The sequence below is a fragment of the Anopheles funestus genome, chromosome 2RL (assembly GCF_943734845.2).
Source record: "Anopheles funestus chromosome 2RL, idAnoFuneDA-416_04, whole genome shotgun sequence".
NCBI lineage: Eukaryota > Metazoa > Arthropoda > Insecta > Diptera > Culicidae > Anopheles > Anopheles funestus.
This window is the reverse complement of record NC_064598.1, coordinates 65,691,244-65,711,208: the sequence shown is the minus strand read 5'-3', so window position 1 is coordinate 65,711,208 and position 19,965 is coordinate 65,691,244. Positions and strand designations below refer to the sequence as shown.

The window sequence follows — 19,965 nt, the reverse complement described above, 5'->3', positions numbered from 1 at the left end:
CATTGTGGATGGCATTGTTGTGAGTATGGTGCGGAATGAGCACGACAAGCACCACCGTTTATGATGCTACACTTTAGGCTACGGCTTGCAACAGATCGGTGATGTCAACATCTGTTAAAGATGCTGGAGAAGATGTTTCTTAACTTTTTTTTCAAGTGCTGTTGCCTAACCTTCTCCACAGCCCGTGGAGCTCGTAACGCAAATGATAGTTTTCCGGGACAGCTTAAAATCGCCTTTCTGTGTCATTTGTTTTGTTTTGGGGCTAATTTATGACACTAATTAAAATTCCCCCAGGGAAACATTCACTCTTTAAATTACAACTTTATATCAAGCTTTGTAAAGTATTTAGTGTAAAGCGAATTTATTATAGAAATCCAACAGAATTAGAAAAAATGTTCTCAAGCTTGTGTTTTGTGTGTTTGAGCTGAAGACAATTTATAATAAATAGTAAATTAATTTCATAATCAAGAGGTACATTACTAAGATATACAAGCCGTATACAATACAGTAAAGTAAAGTCATCCAACACCCATCTCAAAAAACATTAAAGAATTTATTTATTTTTGACATTATTTGCAGTTTGTAGCTTCGAATATTTCCCCCGATGTAAAGAGAAAAGAGCTTCGCAAGCATTAAACATATTCTTAACACGTAATACACCATGTGCATCCTTTCCTAACCGGAAAAGCAACCAAACCGGCAACACAGAATAACTATTCGACGGATGTGCAAAGTTTCACTAGAAGCGTTTTTATCGATTTTCCTCAACACCTTGTTAGAAGCTTATGCTTCTGTGCTCTAGCCCAAGATTAAGATATGAAAACAAAGCACACACGTGCGGACAATCCGTTCGTTGTCTTGTCGAATGGGTAGAAGACAAAAATATTGATCATGATTTATTGGGAAACTTTGTTTGGCCTTCAGTGCGAAGTGAAAATGAAACAAATCGCAACACGCAGCACAAATGTGAACACTTTGACGTCACAGCTGCTGCAAAATGCTGGGCGACAAGAAGATTAGCGTCTGACCGTGCAAGGTTTCCTCTTAGCGGAAACCATCTACGACACACTTAATTAAAAGCGGATGGAACATTTGATATTATCCTGCGGCCAGTAAAAACACCCACGAACGCCTGACACTACCGTCTGGTGGTTACTTGTAGGGAAAAAAAACGCACACACAAGAGCCCTTGAGAGTTCATTGGTAGTAATGAGGAGACATTATCATTGCATCACACCATAGGTCAATGAGTTCAAAACGGGTTCATGGCGTGCTAAAGAGTTGGCACTCGAATTGTCCAAGTGTCCAGGCGAAAAAAAATCTCACTTTTTCCATATACATGACAGTTTTTAACGTTTACCTTTAATAAGCATCTACCGAACTGCTGCAGATATTAACCTACAAAGAAACAAGAATTGAGGTCTACATGGGAAATTCCAGATGAGAACGTTGCGTGCTGCAAATGGGTCTTTCTTGCTTCGAACCTAACTTTTTTGTTCATTCTCCAAGGGTGTCAAAGGTTCTCCTATAATAGTGGTTCCCAACGTCTGCTGCTTTGGTACTTGCCACGGAGGTTTGCCTTTAGGTCGATGACTCCTCTACCCGCCTATTGACAAATATCGTCTGGTTTCGAAAATGTGGAGGCCAAATGGGCTATTGCTATCGATGGTATGAAGATTGCCTGGTTTACTTTCATAATCAGGCTAGATCTGAATATTTGTCAAACCTACTTCAGGTACAGCCGGAGAAAAGCTCAACAAAATCGTTATGAAAAGGGTACGGGAAACTATTACTGTTCCTATAATTGTGCGATGGAAAAGAACCATATCCTTATTGATCCAAATTAATTATTAATATAAGAAGTTCATGGCTAGCAAAAGGCAACATAAACATATTTATGTACAAATACCAACTATCACGTATCCTTCCCATTCGCACGCTCCCTATCATGGAGAATATTTAGCAGACAGCTCCGTTTCATTTTCAACACCATTTTACGACAGTGTTTAGTCGAATCGATATGAGATTTTCCGGAAATAGTTTCCCATCATCATAGCAGTAAAAGGCTACTGATTTTTCTTTTGCCATCGTATATGTTGGACGGTACGGATCTTTTCCCGTATCTCTGTTCCATATCATACCACGTGATATTTCCCGGCTGATGGATAAAAATGAATTTTTAATCATATTGACAGTTAAGTCACCTCGGCACCCCCTACATGTATGTGTGTGTGTGTGAATAAGTTTGCCCACGCTCTAGCAAACCGTTCACGAATCGACAACATTACGCTCCGAGCATTCGGGCACTGTCAAGAGAAGGAAAAAAAAGTAGGTTGCCCTCGGTCGTTGCCGCACAGGTTTGCCCTATGCTGGCCGAACGAAAAATGGAATATCGATTTTCTTCCTTCTGTTTGTCGCGTCTATTCCCTTCTGTTACGCTTTTCCCTCCAAATGTTCCCTAGAAAGCCTCGGGCTTCGTTTCAGTCTTTCAACTCCTCTCTATAGGCTCTAGGCATAGTGGACGTGAGCTATTGTTCGATGTGCAGCACAATATCTAGGACATTTCACGTTCGTTTGGCTAACCCAGCTTCGTTGCTGGGGCAATTGATTGAAGGAATGCAATTTTACGTCCGCACCGGTATTCTACGGAATCCAAAAGCACCGCCAACTTCCTGCTCCATAGTATACCCTGCCATAGTTGAGGCGACTGTAAAAGCAATGCTATGGTAGGGCCCAAATAAAGCATGAATAAATAAAGCTTTCCCCGATGCAACTCGTGACGTTCAAATTGTTACCGGGCCTCAGCATTGACGAGTCGAGTTTTTATTTCAATGCGAACGCTGGAAAAAACTGCACAACGCGAGGCAGATTGATTTAATGATGTGAAAAACGTGTATTATTATCACCAATGCTGGTAAAATGCCTAGCCCTGATAGTGAATCGTTATCGGTGAAAAAAAAACCCTAGGCTGCAGTTTGCAAAATGCCACCAGCCTCGGTGTGTGAAGTTCAGGGGCAGTGGATTGCAAAAGGTTGTGCACGTGCATCAAGGATTTTTTTTTGAGTTCACCAAACCGTCCTTCGACGTCTGTTGGATACGATGCATTATGAAACATTGATCAATGATATTTAAAAGCATATGTATAGTTTCTACTGTTCTAGCTCTATCCTTCTCAAAAAGAAGGATGTCTAACATATTGACGCGTATTCATTTTTCCACATTTCTATTCTAGTGGAAAAAAAGTTACAAACTAACGAGGAATCTTTAGTAAAACAGTGATATTTTATTGTATCATTTCTTCAATTGTTTCTTTTGGACTACTGTAAAAAGATCCTTCAGAAATGGATCGCCTTCGCTTTCGTCATCTATTGATAATCCATTTTGGAGGTAGAAATTTGGTTATGTTTACTTCAGCCAAAAAGTTTCCGTGGTTCATTTTTTCCGGATAAATTGACCTTCATTTGATGTCAAATAAATAGATCTTCAATGAAATCGGACAAACGAATGCGTTCCAAATGGGGTTGAAAAATCAATAATTTACTTAAACTAAACCTCAAAACCCAGAAATACCCGGTGATTCAGAAGGTCCGGTCTCTAGCAAATCCCAACCTTCGACTCACTATTCCACTATGAGTGAGTAAAGTTTGAGAAGTATTTGTAATCCTAAAACATTAATTACAAACCGGTACACAACCCGAAAACCTTTGTGGTTGAGGATTAAGTTGTCTATATCCTTTCTTTTGAATAAAAATCATAAAGAGTAACTAAGCATTTCGGTAAGCTATTGATTTTTAAATCTTCTTTTCTTCATCGTGTCTGTCCATTTCTCATGTAAATCTCGTTAGTTTCTACCACTCTACCTCTCCACTAGCACAGAGAGCAATGGATTGGAGAAAGTGTGCAGCCAAATTCGTTGACGGCGTCTGTAGCACAACAACCAAACCGGACGGAACGGCCACGAAAACGGCAGAAAGACATTAAGGTTAGGGAATAACTTAATCATAAGTGCATTAGAATGATTATACAGTGGTTCCCGTACGGACGGACGGAAACCGAACCGGTGAATGCAAATCCATTTTGTGGTAATGGTTTTATCGAACGGAATCATGTGTTTTAATCCCCCGAAGGAACACGGCACACGCTATGCTACACATCATTAATCTGACGCGACATACAGCGGACAAAAGTGAGCAAATAAAGCCATAAAACTGCTGCCATCTGTCTAGAAGTGAAGCTAATATTTGTAGAGCAATTTTTTATGTAGTCTTTGCACGAATTCACTTACTATTAATTATTGAATCAAATTCTCTCTTATTTTCTTGGAAAAAATGACTGAATATAGTACACAAATCGATAAAACTATCTATGAGCAGACCGTTTGTGAGCGTTTCATAAATCATTCTCAGCATGGCACCTGTAAAGATTTGTTCAATCGTTGCCCAAGTAAATTATTGCTTCCTTGACTCAGCTACATCAATACATATTTCACTCAGGTAGAAGAGAAATGCTAAAACCTGATCATTGATTATTATTTTACCTTACTCTAATCACGTCTTTTTCTTTTCAATTGCTAACGGATTCGGATTTAAAATCAATAAACATTGACCTGCGTCTTTGTAGATGTCCCGGAAGACAAGAAACGTAATTTACGAGAATATGCTCGTGAAATATTATAACTGGCCCAACAAAAGAAATGGAACAGTATGGACACCTTGGGCAAGAAAAGAACCTTGTCGAACCCATTTTGTTTTTGTTACAACCAAAACTCCCCATGGGTTCTTTGCACTTAAAAACTAGGCCGAGAACGATTTAGGTAAACCATAAGCGGAAGTGGCACAAATTTTTCACCTCGCTAAGCCCGTTTATTCGGGCGACAAAATTAAATTACTTCCCCAACACATTACCACACACACGAACCGGTAGCACGTAATGCACAGCAGGATTTGGCATGGCAGTGTAACACGTCAGCAGGTGCGGCTGATGGTGTTAAGGAAAACATAAGAGAGAGAGAGAAAAAAACCATAATGAACAGCACGTTCGAAAACGGTACGAAAAACGCAAACCAACATTAGTATGAGGCAAGTACACACGGTTGTTTATGCCTTGTTTGAAGGAAAGTCTGAAAACACAATCGTTAATTATTCAGAAGAAAACCGTGAAAAATTATCAAACTTTCTTGTAACGGATTTTCTTTTGAAGTTTTTTTATATTTGAATATATTTTTTTTATATATGAAATCGAAGGAATATAATTAAACAATTTGATCTTGAGTCTACAGAATTCCATTGTTTATACAATTTTAAAGTAATACAGAATTTTATGTATAAAGTGTGTATGGCAAGCATAAAACCCATTTTCTGAATTGTTATTACATTATACATCAAAATTATAACCCCAACATGCATTCAGTGCAACAACAACATAAACAGCAATGTCGTCAAAATAAACAAAAATAAAGCCACAATCATATCCATTCAACAGAAAATATTCCAACCATCCAAGCAATAACAATTTTCCAATAATCCATACCCAAATATTCAACGACATGAGCATTGCTTCATAAACTAGCTACATAAGCCGCAGAAAACAACCTAAATAAAAATCCCAGCCCAATTGAAGCCATATTCTTCCAACTCGGCTCCTTCCCGACACCGAGGGATCAACCACTACCTACCTACAACGTTCCAGCCTGGAAAGTGAATCGAAAATATACGTTACCTCGAACGTGCGCTTCAGAAGAGGTTGGTTGAATTTTATCGTTTACATATAAATTTCCCATAAAATCGACCCGTCTGCACATTGCCCGCAGTGTGTCTGTTTCGGTCTTTCTTCCGGATTGCAAAACCTGATGTTGCTGATTCGTTTACGTTTTCACCTTCCACTTGATCTTTCATACGTTCGCCTTTTCAGGAGAAAGATTTGGGCGTTTTTGTTTCATCTTTCACAGCAGTTTGTGAAAATTGAACCCAAAAAAAAATTGCGCACGGATTGGCAAAAATTGTATATGCTAATTCCGAATCGATAAAATTCACACATCCTCATGAAAGTGGAGAACGTTTCTATCGATTTTTGGATTACCACCTGCATGCGGACAACCGCCAAACAGCTTGCAGGAAAGAAAATTAAATGTCTAAAAAAGCTGAATCCACCAGCAGCCTGAACGAGTCCCGTTCCGTTCTGCTTTGAAGAATTACAAAAATAAACCCAATAGGTAAACGTTCAGCGATCCCTTCCGGCAATATGTGCGGGATGAATTCGACTATTAGCTATACCTTTTTCCTGGTGGTAAAAAATACGGCCAGCTTCAAAATTCTCAATTCTTCATCACTCTTCGCAGGGCATCAGCTAATCAATCACACCCTGGGGTGGGGAAAACGTTTTTCCTGCCAACCGTAAACATTTCAAATCAAACCAATTGCAAGAAGAAGGTCGTAGAGAAAAAAGAATGTTTGTTATAGAAAATAAAACTCACAAACTGATAGAAGTTCTTTTTTATTGATGATAGAGGGTTTACTATTCCTTTTTTTTCGTTCTCTCGTCAGAACATGTGGAAGATTAATCACTTTTCGATCACATTTGATGTGAATGATTTAGAGTGGAATCAAATCAACACAAGCAATAGATCGAACGCAACTAGTAGTACTTATGAAAAGAACAGTTTGGATTTTAAATATTGACATGTTTTGGGTATTACGATGCATGTTTTAATTGTGAAATTTATTGCGATTTTTGCAGCGTTGGGACTGCAAGGTGTCTTTATCGTTGTCTTCTACTAGGCCGAAATCCTCACTCACAATTCTATAGTATCGTTTGTCTCCTTTCCCACGAATTTGATGCTCCAGCCCTTTTATTCTCAATTCGTCTCTATGTCCCCTCCAGACGTTTGTGAGATAGATTTCAACTCCTTATTCGCATGCGTCATCCAATTCATGGTCACAATGGCCCTTGGCTAAGAGCACTTTCGCTCTTTAAGTATGCATATCACCTATTCGATTTCGGAACTACGATATCGAAATTCTGTTCCGTTTTTCGCGATACTTCTTTCCTTCTTTTCCTTAGATTAAAAAAAAATCTTTGTAAATCACACGTAGTAGTACAAATAAATTTCAGAAAAATAATAAATTACGGTTTTTAGGTTAATTTCTAAAGGTAAATGAATCTCTCAATTCTATAAACCTTGTACCTACACTGTTTTCCGTTTTAAGTCAAGTAACGTTCACCAGCATTTCTTTATTGAGTCATTATAAAGCAAAGCCTGTTACTTAAATCAATGCTCAAGGCACCATACGAACATCAAAAGCTCCTATATCGGTAGGCTCCAACGTTGAACCTGCCCCAGCAATTTCTGTAATGGTGAAATAGGAAATTCAATCAGCAAACTCATGGTTTACTTCATTTCCTCCTCAACTCACCCATTAGACACGGGACTTGAACCGAAAGGTTACAATTTTGTTTCTCGTTTTGCTCACATCACATTATCTGGGCTTTCTTCCCACAGCCACCAGGCGGATCAAACAAGGCGTTCCGAGAAAAGAGGCGTACCACCATTGATCAGCATAATTAACATTGCTTCCATCTGCGATCGCATAAAAGCTGTCCGATGTTCAGCATTTCTCCTTTTCACAACATGCTTCTTGCATGTGTTGTGTTTAGCTGCAGTTACACATCGTCGCTAGTCTATGCTCGCCACTATTGCTATCTGAGAACATCCCATTCAAGGGTATCTCTGTAAGCGTATCGATACGATTGCAAAATGCCCATCGGCGCCTCACTATCACTCATAACACCCTGCCCGTCCATTCCGTCGCCAGGTACGTCTCCATACCACGTGGGCGTATACGGTGGAATGTGTATTGATGGAAAAGTATTTTGTAAGCTATCAGCACACATCAGCACCTTGTTTGTTTTTTCCACCCAACGCACAACATCGCTTTGGCACGTGGGAAAGAGAGGTAATTCGAAATTTTTGTCGAGTTATGATAGTAAGGTAGTACGGGCTCCGTTTAGCTTCCTGCACTGGTTGAATATACTCGCTGCAAGAGGCGGAAAAAACCCGAGCAAATTTGAAAAAACACTGTGGCACAAACACGTAAAGGAAAAATGCCTCTTTCGCACTACAAACAAACAAAACATCCACATCAATCGTGCTATGTTACAATATACAACACTCATTACGAGGCAATTGTTTCTGTTTTGATGTTTTTTTTTTGTTGTACTAATCGAACACCTCATTGAGAGGCTTTCTATGAAAGCGACGGATCGGAACGGAAAATCTTACACAAGACAGTGGCGTTATCAATCTTAAGATGCATAGCCACTATTATACAGCTGTCTAATGTACAGAGCAACAAAGGAGTGGATGTACGGAGTAAACTAGACTTGAAGATAGGATTCGCTGGTTTAGTGGCAGCGGCAGAGTTAATCTTAACACCAAATGATGCCAAATCCTATTAGAATTGCCTTCTCTTTTGCAAATGCTGATTATTTGGACTATTGTGGTTGAAACATGTCTAGACTATCATTATACATATCAGCAAACATGTCCCTAGCATGTCGCTAAATAAAGTGTTGTAAGTTGTTTGTTAAATCATATTGAAAGTACCTCAACAAAAGTAAACTTCAAGATAAGAAGTTTTGTTTACTCATTTTAAATTTAAAGCAATGTAAATTCTGCAACTTTTTAACAATGTTTTATGTTGCCATTTCTAAAGTATATAAAAAACTCACAGAAACTTTCAATTTAGCCGGTACTGCTTGTTGCTTACCGGCAAATCATGAAAAAAAACTTCTTCCAAAACTCGCATTGCGATCGCAAACGCTTACAGTCGACAGCGTAAAAAAAACCAACTCCAGTCTAGCTTTGCATCTCTAGCGTCGGTTAATCCTGTTTTAGGGCTTTCAATTAACGGACGAATCAAGTTTTACGGCACACCCAAAAGCAATTTCCCTTACCATTTTCCACCTCCCAAAAATTTACTCCTCTTCTTGTGCGAACCAAATAACAAGTGGCAAAGAAAGGCACAGTTTCTTCTTTCGCTTTCGCGACTTATGCGGATGTACACATTTCATCGCAACGCAATTTTCATCACTTTTTCCGCACCCGAGCCGGCTTTTCCGTGAGAAACATCTTTGGTTTGAGCAACAACAAAAAAAAACTTCTTCAACATTACCAAGAAGGTTGTAGTTGTCAGTCCCAAAAATGCGCCCTCAAGAAGAAAATCCACTTTATTGCATCTCTAAAGCGAACCAGATTTGCCAAGAAAGCAATGTGTACAACAGAGGTGCCAGTCGATGTAACACTTCTGCCGGTCGAAAACAATTCACTGCGGAGAGTTTAAGTAAACGCTAAGCTTAGTAGCATAAAAATGCCGGAGCAATGTTATGGCAAAAATCAAACCCAAACTCGTAGAAGTAAAAAGTTTGTCAAAAGAATTTACACAACTACGTTATCGAAAATCAACAGTATAGAATGCACCACCCATTATATTGAAATATAAACTGCTGGTCTTAACAGCACTCGACACATTCCATCCAGCAGCTACGTCAATCAATGATTGTACGAGAGTATGTGTAGCTCAAATCGATTATGGTGACTTTTTTCGTTTTCATTTCGTTCGCTAGGATTAGAGCACTTTTTGATGCGCTCCATTTGCGCGCCTGTCTGGCTGGCAATCGAGCGGACGCGTACCATGTACCATGGCAAAGAACAAAACACACCTCGTTTGTCAACTCCCAACTATGTGGACCGGGGTGCCGTCAAACCCGGTTCAATGGATTGTCGAACATCACATGTCTCCCTCTCACTACGATTACGATCGCGCATTACCCGTGAAAGGAAAATCTTCATCCATCGAGCAAAGGGTCGCTGGGTGGAGATCCAGGGCTGTGGATACCGAAGGCACAGCTGTAGCCGGTTGGGACCCGATGAGTCGGCAATGTGAAACCATTGGAAAAATGAGATATCAAAAAGCATTTAGGAATTGTTCAACCGAATCAACTCCCGTCACCGAACGTTTCATCGTTCTCATCGTTGAAAATCGTTTAAAAACGGGATTGCCGCTTTTGTGAGCAGTGATCTTTCTTGCTAGCCCTTTCGTTTTCAACTGCTTTGTTGAAAAAAGTTCTTTATTGTTTTGTAGTGACTTTTATCCAACTCTTGACATGTTCCAGGTGGCTAAAATACCCTAAATGGAAATCTGTTCTCCAAGATCTAAAAGTTCAAAAAATTGCTTGAGTAATTTAACGTGTTTTAGAACAAATCAATTTTATTTTGATATAGACAGTCAATTATCATAATTTTAGAAATATTTTTTGATATTTTCCTTATTATATTTAATCGTTAATCTTTGGATGCATTTAAAAGATTTTCTTAATTTCTTGATTACCGTTAAATTCAATATTTGTCGTAAAAATTGTTTAAGCTTATATTTATAATATAAAACTTACCTTCGACATTGTTGTGCAGTGATTTGCTCCAGCACCAAAAGAAGACCCTTTTACTATTGCTCACAAACAAACAGCTTCACGCAAAAGAGACATCATCGGTTAACAGTAATGAAGCCCGAGTTTGGGCTCGTTTCAAATTGTATGTTACGTTGTTCGGTTTCTCTACCCCAATTACCACTTCACAGACTAAGCGCGGGTTTCTTTCTTCTACACCCAAACTACACCCCCATTTCTATGTTACTTGCAAAAAAGGGCACCGTAGGGTAGCATCGGATCCCAATTGACACCCGGAACCTGCTCGCACTTTACATTCACATACCACTACATACGCACGCTTACGGTACGTTTGCTAATTAACGATGCCCAATAGTGAGAAAATTGATTAAAATAAGCACTGTTTCCATCGGGTTGATGGCCAATGAGCACAAAACACAGCACAACACATTCACGAAACAATTGAACTCCAATTTCAATCAGCCTACGACGAATGCTTTTCGTTCGAAGCTTCTACACACTAATGGAACAACGCGCGCACACACACACACACACACGGACACGAACTGCTCGGGTGAAATTGAAACATAGAAAACGAAAACAAAATTAAGGGAAAATTCATCCGAGATAGAATTTCACCACATTAAAACCAGTGAGGTTGTGAAGCTTTGAGCTTGGGAATTCCAACATACAGCTTCCGGTGGAGTAACGGAACGGTTTGGGGAGAAGCAAAATTGTGCAAGCAACAAGTCACGAATGGCCGGGCGTCGCAATGGCTACAGTGTTCGAACTATACGTACGTGTCGTTGTCCTCCTCATCCTCGTAGGTGTAAACACGTTGGTTTCCAAACGGCCAACGAGGTTCAAGTGGCACGTTTGATTAAAATGGTTCGCCGTCCATATTTCACTTTCCGGCTATTACTGAGCCGCAACATAATATCAACAACAACGCATTAAAATACACAAGGCTCGCGCATTATTATCTATACGGTCAATTTCTGCTTCAGCTTGCCGAGCAAAGTCTTTAATGGCACACACAAATACGAAGAAATGCGATTCGCTTGGCAGCAAATGATCTCACTTTCCGAAACTTGTTTTCACTGATGGTGGCAGAAAATGAGACTTATGCAGTGACAGCTCATACACTTTTCCAACACCAAAGCCACCCAAATAACATTAAACTTTCACTAGCGCTTAAGTGTTAAGCCTCTTAGTAGCGACTACTAAGCTTACCGTACTGTACCGAATCTGTCAAATTTGATCCGCGCACTCTCACTAATCACTTCTCACTACGCATCTGTCAAAATGGTAAAACAATACGCACATGCAGCGAACAAAACATCGCATAGTACCTGTCCATTATTATTTCCGAGTTCTCCGGGATTTGACCTGACGCACACTTTATTTTACTCTTCGACAATCGATTGCCCGTGTTTAGTAACCGAATCGAGAGAAAAGGTAGATGATGTTTGCTGTTGCTTCCTGAAGCACGCGTATACAAATGACGACCCGCAGCTCTCGGGATCGCGACCGAATGTGCATCCACCGGTACCCATAAAACCGATCTCTGCACTATTCGTCACTGTCTTCACCGCACACCCATTCCAATTTCACCTCCGTCCCACCCACCGGTAATGATCATTTTGGGAGACTTTCAATCCGCCATCATGTCGATACATCAGGTCTCATTCTCTTGCTCTCTTCCCTTTCTTTCTTGGACGGGGAGTCACTTTCTTCGGTGCGCTTATTATGTGGCCACGGGGTGGCTTTTGTGAGGAAGGTGTAAGATTGGATAGGTTAAAGTCACCGTCTCTACTTCTCGCCCCAGCAGGCACCTCAGCAACACGGCCTCACCAGAGACGGTGCATACTGCCCTTCTTGATTGTGGATAATGCTTGTTTGTTGGCCATGTTACCCTTGCTTCGGTGACTTATTCGTGAAGCGGTGTCTGTGTGTCTTTTCTTTTTCTTCGCTTCAGTCGTTTTACTCTTTCCGGCGCCTTTTTTTAACGATCCGTACCGTGATGATTTTTCGATTGGCCAGTGTTTTAGTGGTCAAACCCAACACTCTCACTTTCTTTGCTGTCTATCTGCGATGGCGCTAGCTAACATACAAGCCACAAGAGCCCATTAACCATTGCCTACTTTAAGGTTGCCATTGTTTTTTCGCCGTTTCTTCTTTTACCATCAGTTTTAATTTCCACCTCAACGGGAAAGTTATCTAAAACCGTTACGAGCCAGCCATCCTAATGTTTCTTCATTATCTCCGAAAGTTTTGCAAATATCAAGACCGACGTACATTTCGTCCATAAGAGGACTCTACCCTAGGCCGGCCGGTTGCTGGTGGATGCTGCAAAAGCGAGAGTTTTTTTTCTCGTTCGAAGGTGTTTCCTTTCGATCAAAATCTCACCAAAGTGTTCCAATGTGCACCCGATACGCTCACTTTAGGTTACCTTTCTCCTTATGCGCAACATTCCCCGTACAACGATTCAAACATTTTGGCCCTGATTATATCGTTTATCTTCTGCACAGATGTCTTCTGCACAAATTAGAAGAGAGAAAGAAAAAAATTGCACCGGAGATTAACTTTTTTGGCACTTTCCTACACTTTTGCTTCACTGTTGACGTGTGGCTTCGAATATATGCTCGACTTCAATTAAGCACACGAAATTATAATAGGAGATACAGTTACACCGATCGTTCATCAGCAGTGTCAGGAAGCGAGAGATCCGACACACGCACACATCATCAACCTGTACCAGGACAGGGTAGATCGAAAAGAAGCGTAGAAGAAATTTCAACCTTAAAATTAATGTTTACAACCAACGGTTCGATCACTTTATGATGATCGATTTTTTTTGCTTTGAGAGTAAACCACCAGCCGGTATTTTTTACAGTTTGTTTTCCTTCCTTTCGTCAGTGTGTATTGCAATTTTGCAAACTTTACTAAAAAAAACATCAGTTTTTCGAATGCTATGTGATTTCATGACAGAAAGAATGTATATTTTATTTTTTAGCATTTTCCTATCAACATTATTTTTCCTCTTGTGTTCATTTTGAGATCTTAACAATAATTAGCAACTTCGCAGCCCTTTGATGCTTGTCTTTGGTATTTAAATCATTGGACGAGTTTTAAGATCTTTTAGTAATTTTGTTAACATGTTAACATGTTAACATTTTTACTATTTTAGATAAACGATGCTCAAGAAAATAAATTTCTATCACCCTACCAAAATAAAATCTCGACCAAAGTCCAAGTTAGTTTTTGTGAATAATTCTATTCAAATAAAAGAATAATAAATTATTATTTAATACTAGTATAATTTTATTGTAAAAAAAATCAAAAAAACATTTTGATCTATTTCTTCAGAAATATCGGTATTTAAAAAAATATCTGATGAATCACCTTCATCATCAGAGGATCCACCAATCACAAAATCAATTGGTCAATAACAAAATCATCCTCTGTACCATAGTGATATCGTTGTGAGAGATGCATCTCTGATTTTTTAGGCCAAATTTCACAAAAAAGTGCATCTTACAAAACCAGAAAAACGGTAATAGTCAATTTTGTTATTTATTTTTAATTCTTACGGCATTTAGCCCTATTATCAGCCTCAAAAGGCTGAAGTGTGTACAATTTTCACAAGCCATTTCCACCTTGTACTTTGCCTCATTTTTCTCATTCGCACATTATGAAATTTTTGTTCTTCTAATTTCGCTCGTCTCAAATTTTACTTTGTTAATTTGAAATAAATCAATTTTCCTTCCCTTTTTTGTCTTCATTTTGTCCACTTTTCGAATATGCTTTTCCAACCACTCTTTTCCAAAAACATTGTTCATAATAAAATCATTTTCTTTTTAACACGTCCTCTTCGTTTCGGGGCTTGGTAAGCTTAAATCAAATGACTCACTTTACCGCAACACCGATTGACGCCATCGAAAATAAATTTAAAAGACACCCGTTTGATAATATACACCCGTAGCAAAAAAAAAATCGCTACGGTTCAGCCGTTTGGGCAATAAAGTTCATAAATAGGCAACTACAACTATCTATCTGCCACGGGTAAGCGATGCGAACAAAAGTAAAAGAAGTAATTAAAACTGGAAAATAGCTATCAACCATCATGTTGGTACCTTCTTCGCACGCATCCCATCCAGGGCGCTACGCCACGTTCGGTCAGAATTGTTACGTACATATAACAATTCGACACGGCAAACTTTAGCTTTTTAGCTTCTCTTCATGTATTTCAATTTTGGTCCACGAGCCGGAAGGCAGCGCCAGCAGAATAAACAAACAGTCGCAAGATGCAAGACACTTTCGAATAAATTTGTACACGTTATCCCCGCAGTGTTCATACATTATTTAGGCGGTACGTCCCTGGCGTAACGGCCAATGGATATCTGGTGGCGTTTTGCCTCATAAACTTTGGCCTGGCGACAGGAGCACCGGTCTCTTGTCCGCAGAAGACGACGGAAAGCTTCGAAAGTCATTAATTACATAAAAGCTTCTGCGCACCTGTCAAAAAACCTAAACCAATTCCAGCGTTTCTGACATTCGTCGTTAAACGTAAAGGTTCGCAAATGTGAGGCTGTAGCCGGATAATTATCGACCATCAACCACTGTACCAGTGTATGGCCAGAGAGCGATTGTCTGTTTTTTGGGGGTGACAACAGTTTATCGCAATTTTGTTTTATTCAAAAGCTTTCCCACATTCCCTTTCGTTTTGCAAGTAATTTTTAGGGTTGCATGATGGTGGTGCAACTTTTGCAATCTTACAAAAATCTCCTCACCTACCATGGTGTAGTGACACGATTTGAGCACTAAAATGGTTGAGATGTAAAGCCTTCTTTTGCAACACACTGTCACTATCGTGGCAGAACTGACAGCAACACTAGAAAAGTCTACTCATAAAGACAACAATCTCACAATGATGATGCTCTACAATTTGATGTTTAATTTAGCGAACTTTTCATCACAAGTTGCAAAGAAATGATTCCACACTTTAAAAAAAAACATCGCCAACGGTACCGCGCTCGCTCCAAACTTTTAACAACTGTGGAGCACTTTCCAAAACATGCCACCGATAAGAGTTGCCATTAAAAAATTGACTCCCAACAGAGGCCACAAACTCTTCGCACGGGAGGATGTCTTATTATTCATAATTTCATCTCTGTCGCTCTCTCTCACTCACTCGATCCTCAGCATACTCCAACGGCACAAGCCGTGTTACCAAGTTCCCACCGAACATCGAGTCTTCCAGCTGACACGAAAAAAAAGGGAAATAGAATAAGAAGAAAAACGGCTTGAAATTCTTACGGAAAAACTGGCTCTGCCTGGGGCGTTTCAGAAGTACAGCAGAGTAAAAAATAAACCAGGAAACGAAGCCAATCAAGTGTCTGTGCACAGCAGAAGTAAGGCGCTTGATGAATTTGCCATAGCGCAATTGGGAAGCAACACATCATGTTGTACTGAACTTTAAAGGAACAGCAACGCAAAAAAAACGAAACGGTCAGCACCATCGTTATTCTTAGGTTCTACCCACTGTCTTTCTGCAAAGTGCCGCTTCCAGCAACTTCAAAAACTGAAACCCTGGATAAGACGATTGCATGGAACTCTGCGGCATCTTCGCTTATTCTTGGTACTTTCTCAGGAACTTTGGATTTTTTATATACTGCTAGATTTAATTCGTCAAATGCTTGTTCAACCAACAAACTATCCTGAACCATTTTTAGTTCCAATGACAGTTGGCAACCGATGTTTTCCGTCGGAACAAACCACAAAACAATTCGTCCCAAAAAAAAAATTAGACAAACTCATGTTGTAGCACTTTCAGTACTACACCAAAAGTTCCACTTCGAGTGACAGGTGCTAACTGCACTAGCACTAGACAAAACCGCTGTTAGGGTAGAGGGTACGTTTCGCGGAAAAATGATGGGAAAATTAAAAATTTAATTTCAATTATTGGCCTCATTGTTGCACAGCGGGAACATGAAATGACAGAGACGAAGACCTTAACTTAGGTGCGGAGAGTTAGCAGGATCTACGGTTGGTCAGCTTTATGTGTGCCGTTTCGTTTTTCTTGTAGCTCGTACTCCGCTTTCCATGGGCCTCTATTCTTCAGTGAAGGCTTTTCGCTACCACCACCAATTCCGAGCACAATCCGTACAGTCCAATAGTCTGAACTCACAGGTTCATCGCCGGAATCGACAAAATTGGATACGGAAATATCCGCAGTACAGGTCAGCAATTATGTCCCTTGTTGTTTGGTGGGTTACCGGAGTATCTTCGGCAATGTATAAACAGCGATGGCGGCTTCGACAAAATGACATTCGATCCGTTTCGGAAGGTTTTTTTTTTGAGGCAGCCCTGTGTGACGCAATAATTTGTCCTGTCCAACAGACGCCGCATTTATTGATCTTATTTGCTGCTGTCCAGTGAGCAAGAGTGGTTGCTTGGCTTAAAAATTTAAAGAGAATCAATATCGATCGATGGTCCTTTATATTTGAATTTAGTGTAAAGGTTGCCAACAGCACATAAGATTGTGCGATTCAAGATTATATGATGTGTCCTAAAAAATTATTTGCATGACGTGTTACTAAGCTCATAATTCAAGGTTCGTTTCATTTGGTGCACACGAGGAATTGAAATTTCCCTCTACGGGATGTATGTAGTCATTTTTCAAATTGCGCTTTTAACATGAAACAATGCTTCAAAGTACACCGAATTGCCTTCAAACGCGACAAGGTTATATACGCTTTCTCTATTACGAAGCAAAAAGAACTGGTCGTGTGAGGTCTTTGATGTCATTCAATCGAGTGAACGTCGCACTAGCATTTCTGTAATCTTCTTTGCGTGTCTTTATGTATAATACAGTTGAAGGGATTTAAAAACAACGTATTGTATAAATGTTCTCAGTTCATCTAATAACACGTTAAACAACTAAAGGCACAATATACATCCATCCATTTTACGAACTCTACTGTAGTTTTGAACAATACGACTTATCCAAAGTCAATGCAAGAGCACTTGAATGTTTCTGTGTTGCGTATTATGTATTATTTCCACTTATCAAGGAATTAACGACGACACCAGTCACACCACGCAGGCTTTTACACTTTGCACAAATAAACACTTCAAATATCCAGCTTATCTTTTTTGCCAATCTCTTCGACTTCCCTATTTAAACTGATGTTTATTTAATGTGAAAAAAAAAAACAATACAAAGTTGTACAAAAATCCCATCGATTTACAATCGGTCTCACAAATTAGTCAAACTCATTAAATGAAAACGACAACCAGCCACATTGGTAAGCACATTTTCCAAACCCAACCCGAATTGGTGGGTGTTTTCCCGCTTTTCCACTTCATAACATGAACACAAACAAACAACTTTACACCCACAACTTTGCTTCCTCCCACTCGTTACGTTCGCACTCTACGCATTGTACGAAAAAGGGAAGTTTTTCCGACCCCAAAAAACCCTTAGCACAGCACCATAGAAATAATCCTTTTTCCAATTTCCTTTTTACGTACGCTTGAGTATGTGTGTGAACCAATACCAGCACGTGGTTGTGTTGGTGCGTATATGGTATATATGTATTGCCGGATAACCGATAAGGGAACCACGCGAACCGGATGTCGAAATAAGGTTTCACTCTAGGTTTTTAGCCCCTTCCGAACGAAACCGAAGCCAACGAGAAACTGTTTGGTGTGTGCCTCTTGCGGCTGTTCATACCATTCAACTCCTTTTTTTCAGCGAGGCTTCAGAGAGGATGAGAGCACGCGAGTATTGCACAAACAAACGATTAGAAGCGGAAAACAGTTTAACAGTGATAGAGAGAGAGGGAGAGAGTAAGCGAGTGCCCGAATGGAAAATTAAGGCGAAAGAAAAACTGTGAAAATCCCTACTCGGCGACACTCCGGAGGGGAAATTGTTGTGAGAAATCGAGAGTTTTTCTCGCTCTCTCTCTCTCTGTCTCTCGGTGTGTACTGCGTCGTAAGACCGACGCGTGTGTTTACCTACTCTCTCGGTGGCTTTTCTGTGGATTACGGAATTTTCTTTTCATTTTCCATGCTTCGGCAGGTGAGAAAAGAGCATAATGTGAACATTGAACGAAACATGAATACACGCATACCATTGCTGTCTCATAGTTTGGACTAATGTACAAAATGGTTCAGTGTTGCCAACCTTTAGTAAACATCCGGCGAACATTATTACAACAAAAAAAAAAAGAAATGTGTTTTTTTTTTTGCTTTTTCAAAATAAATTCAAAACATTCAAAACTACATAATAACATTACTTTGATAATAATGAAGCAATGAACTATTTGAAAGAGAAAATAAAATGTTGAAAAAAACAATAATTTCTAAATTTTTTATAAAATTATATAGTATATAATTAAATTACACAAACCCTGTTTAAACTTAAATTTGAGCAAGATAAAGAAAGTACTTACGACTGGTTAAAGCATTTTCATCGTAATCTTTAAAACTGTGAAAAAAATAAACGAAAAAAGTAAGTAGAAAATTATGTTCAAACACTTACAAAATGTTCCACTGAAATGAAAATTAAACACAATTTTCAGTAAATAGAGAAAAAAAAATTGAAAAAGAAAGAAAAGCATTAATAAAAAACTAACAAACAAGAACCTGTGTGAACCAAAAAAATAATGTTAATATAAAAATAAATAAACGTGACTTAACCATTTTCTACCGAAAAATCTGAATTCTACACAAAAAAACAATACCAGTATTGGCAGCCATGAATAACGGTGGAGCCTACTTCAAATACCCAAACTCCAGCGCAAATGCTGCAGCTGCAGATGGAGCATAATCGATTTACGACGTTAAATATCTCTCTGTTATAAACATACTCTCGGTTTTATACTCTCCCCATGCTCATCTTAAATAAAGAAGCATAAAAAAAAACAAATCGGCTCGATGCTCGCCATTCAAAACTCGAAAACATATTCCCATTGCGCAGGAGCCCATTTCCTATCAACCGATGTTTGAACTCGCTTTTTTGCACCTTTGCCATCACAACAAAACGTACCGCACAACGCAACATAACGCGCGTCGTTGTCTGCAACCTTCAACCCGACACGCTAGTTAGAACCGCGTACCGTTACCATTTCCATGCTATTCGATCACGGTTCACTGCACCTGGGGAGGTGGGAGCATAAAATATGCTGGCGACTAAAACTACCATAGCACAAAATTCACCCCGCACTTGTTTCACGGGGGGTATGTGTGTTATTTCGTTTTACCAGTAAAGAAAATTGCCCCATTTTTCCACCCGGTTTCAATGGGCGATTTTGTTTATATCCCGAACCGAACCGGTTGAGGCGCATGTTACTACAAATGCACTGCCGGAACGTTTAATTCTATTCATGCACGGGCGCACGTTAACCGCATCCCGATGCGTTCTGACTTTCAGATATTCAACGTATGGTTAATGCGGTTTTCATGTGTGGTTACTGTCACTATTCATTCATGGTGATAGGAAGGAATTATAGGGAAGCA

At 39.5% G+C, this 19,965-nt stretch overlaps 1 protein-coding gene across 6 annotated transcripts in view; it reads right to left on the bottom strand.

Moving 5' to 3' along the window:
* Nucleotides 1–18,297, bottom strand: part of LOC125765536 (uncharacterized) — a 118,316-nt gene extending 100,019 nt beyond the window's left edge. The window contains exons 1-2 of one of the 6 annotated variants that reach the window (XM_049430785.1): nucleotides 17,977–18,297; nucleotides 10,447–11,006 (exon numbers count right to left, since the gene is read on the bottom strand). In XM_049430785.1, the coding sequence (XP_049286742.1) occupies nucleotides 10,447–10,455 (9 nt within the window). In that variant the 5' untranslated portion in view covers nucleotides 10,456–11,006; nucleotides 17,977–18,297. Of the gene's footprint in view, nucleotides 1–10,446; nucleotides 13,805–17,976 lie in introns of those variants that run through there. The other 5 variants (XM_049430787.1, XM_049430784.1, XM_049430786.1 and 2 more) reach the window with 5 other exon arrangements.
* Nucleotides 18,298–19,965: the final 1,668 nt, after the last annotated feature.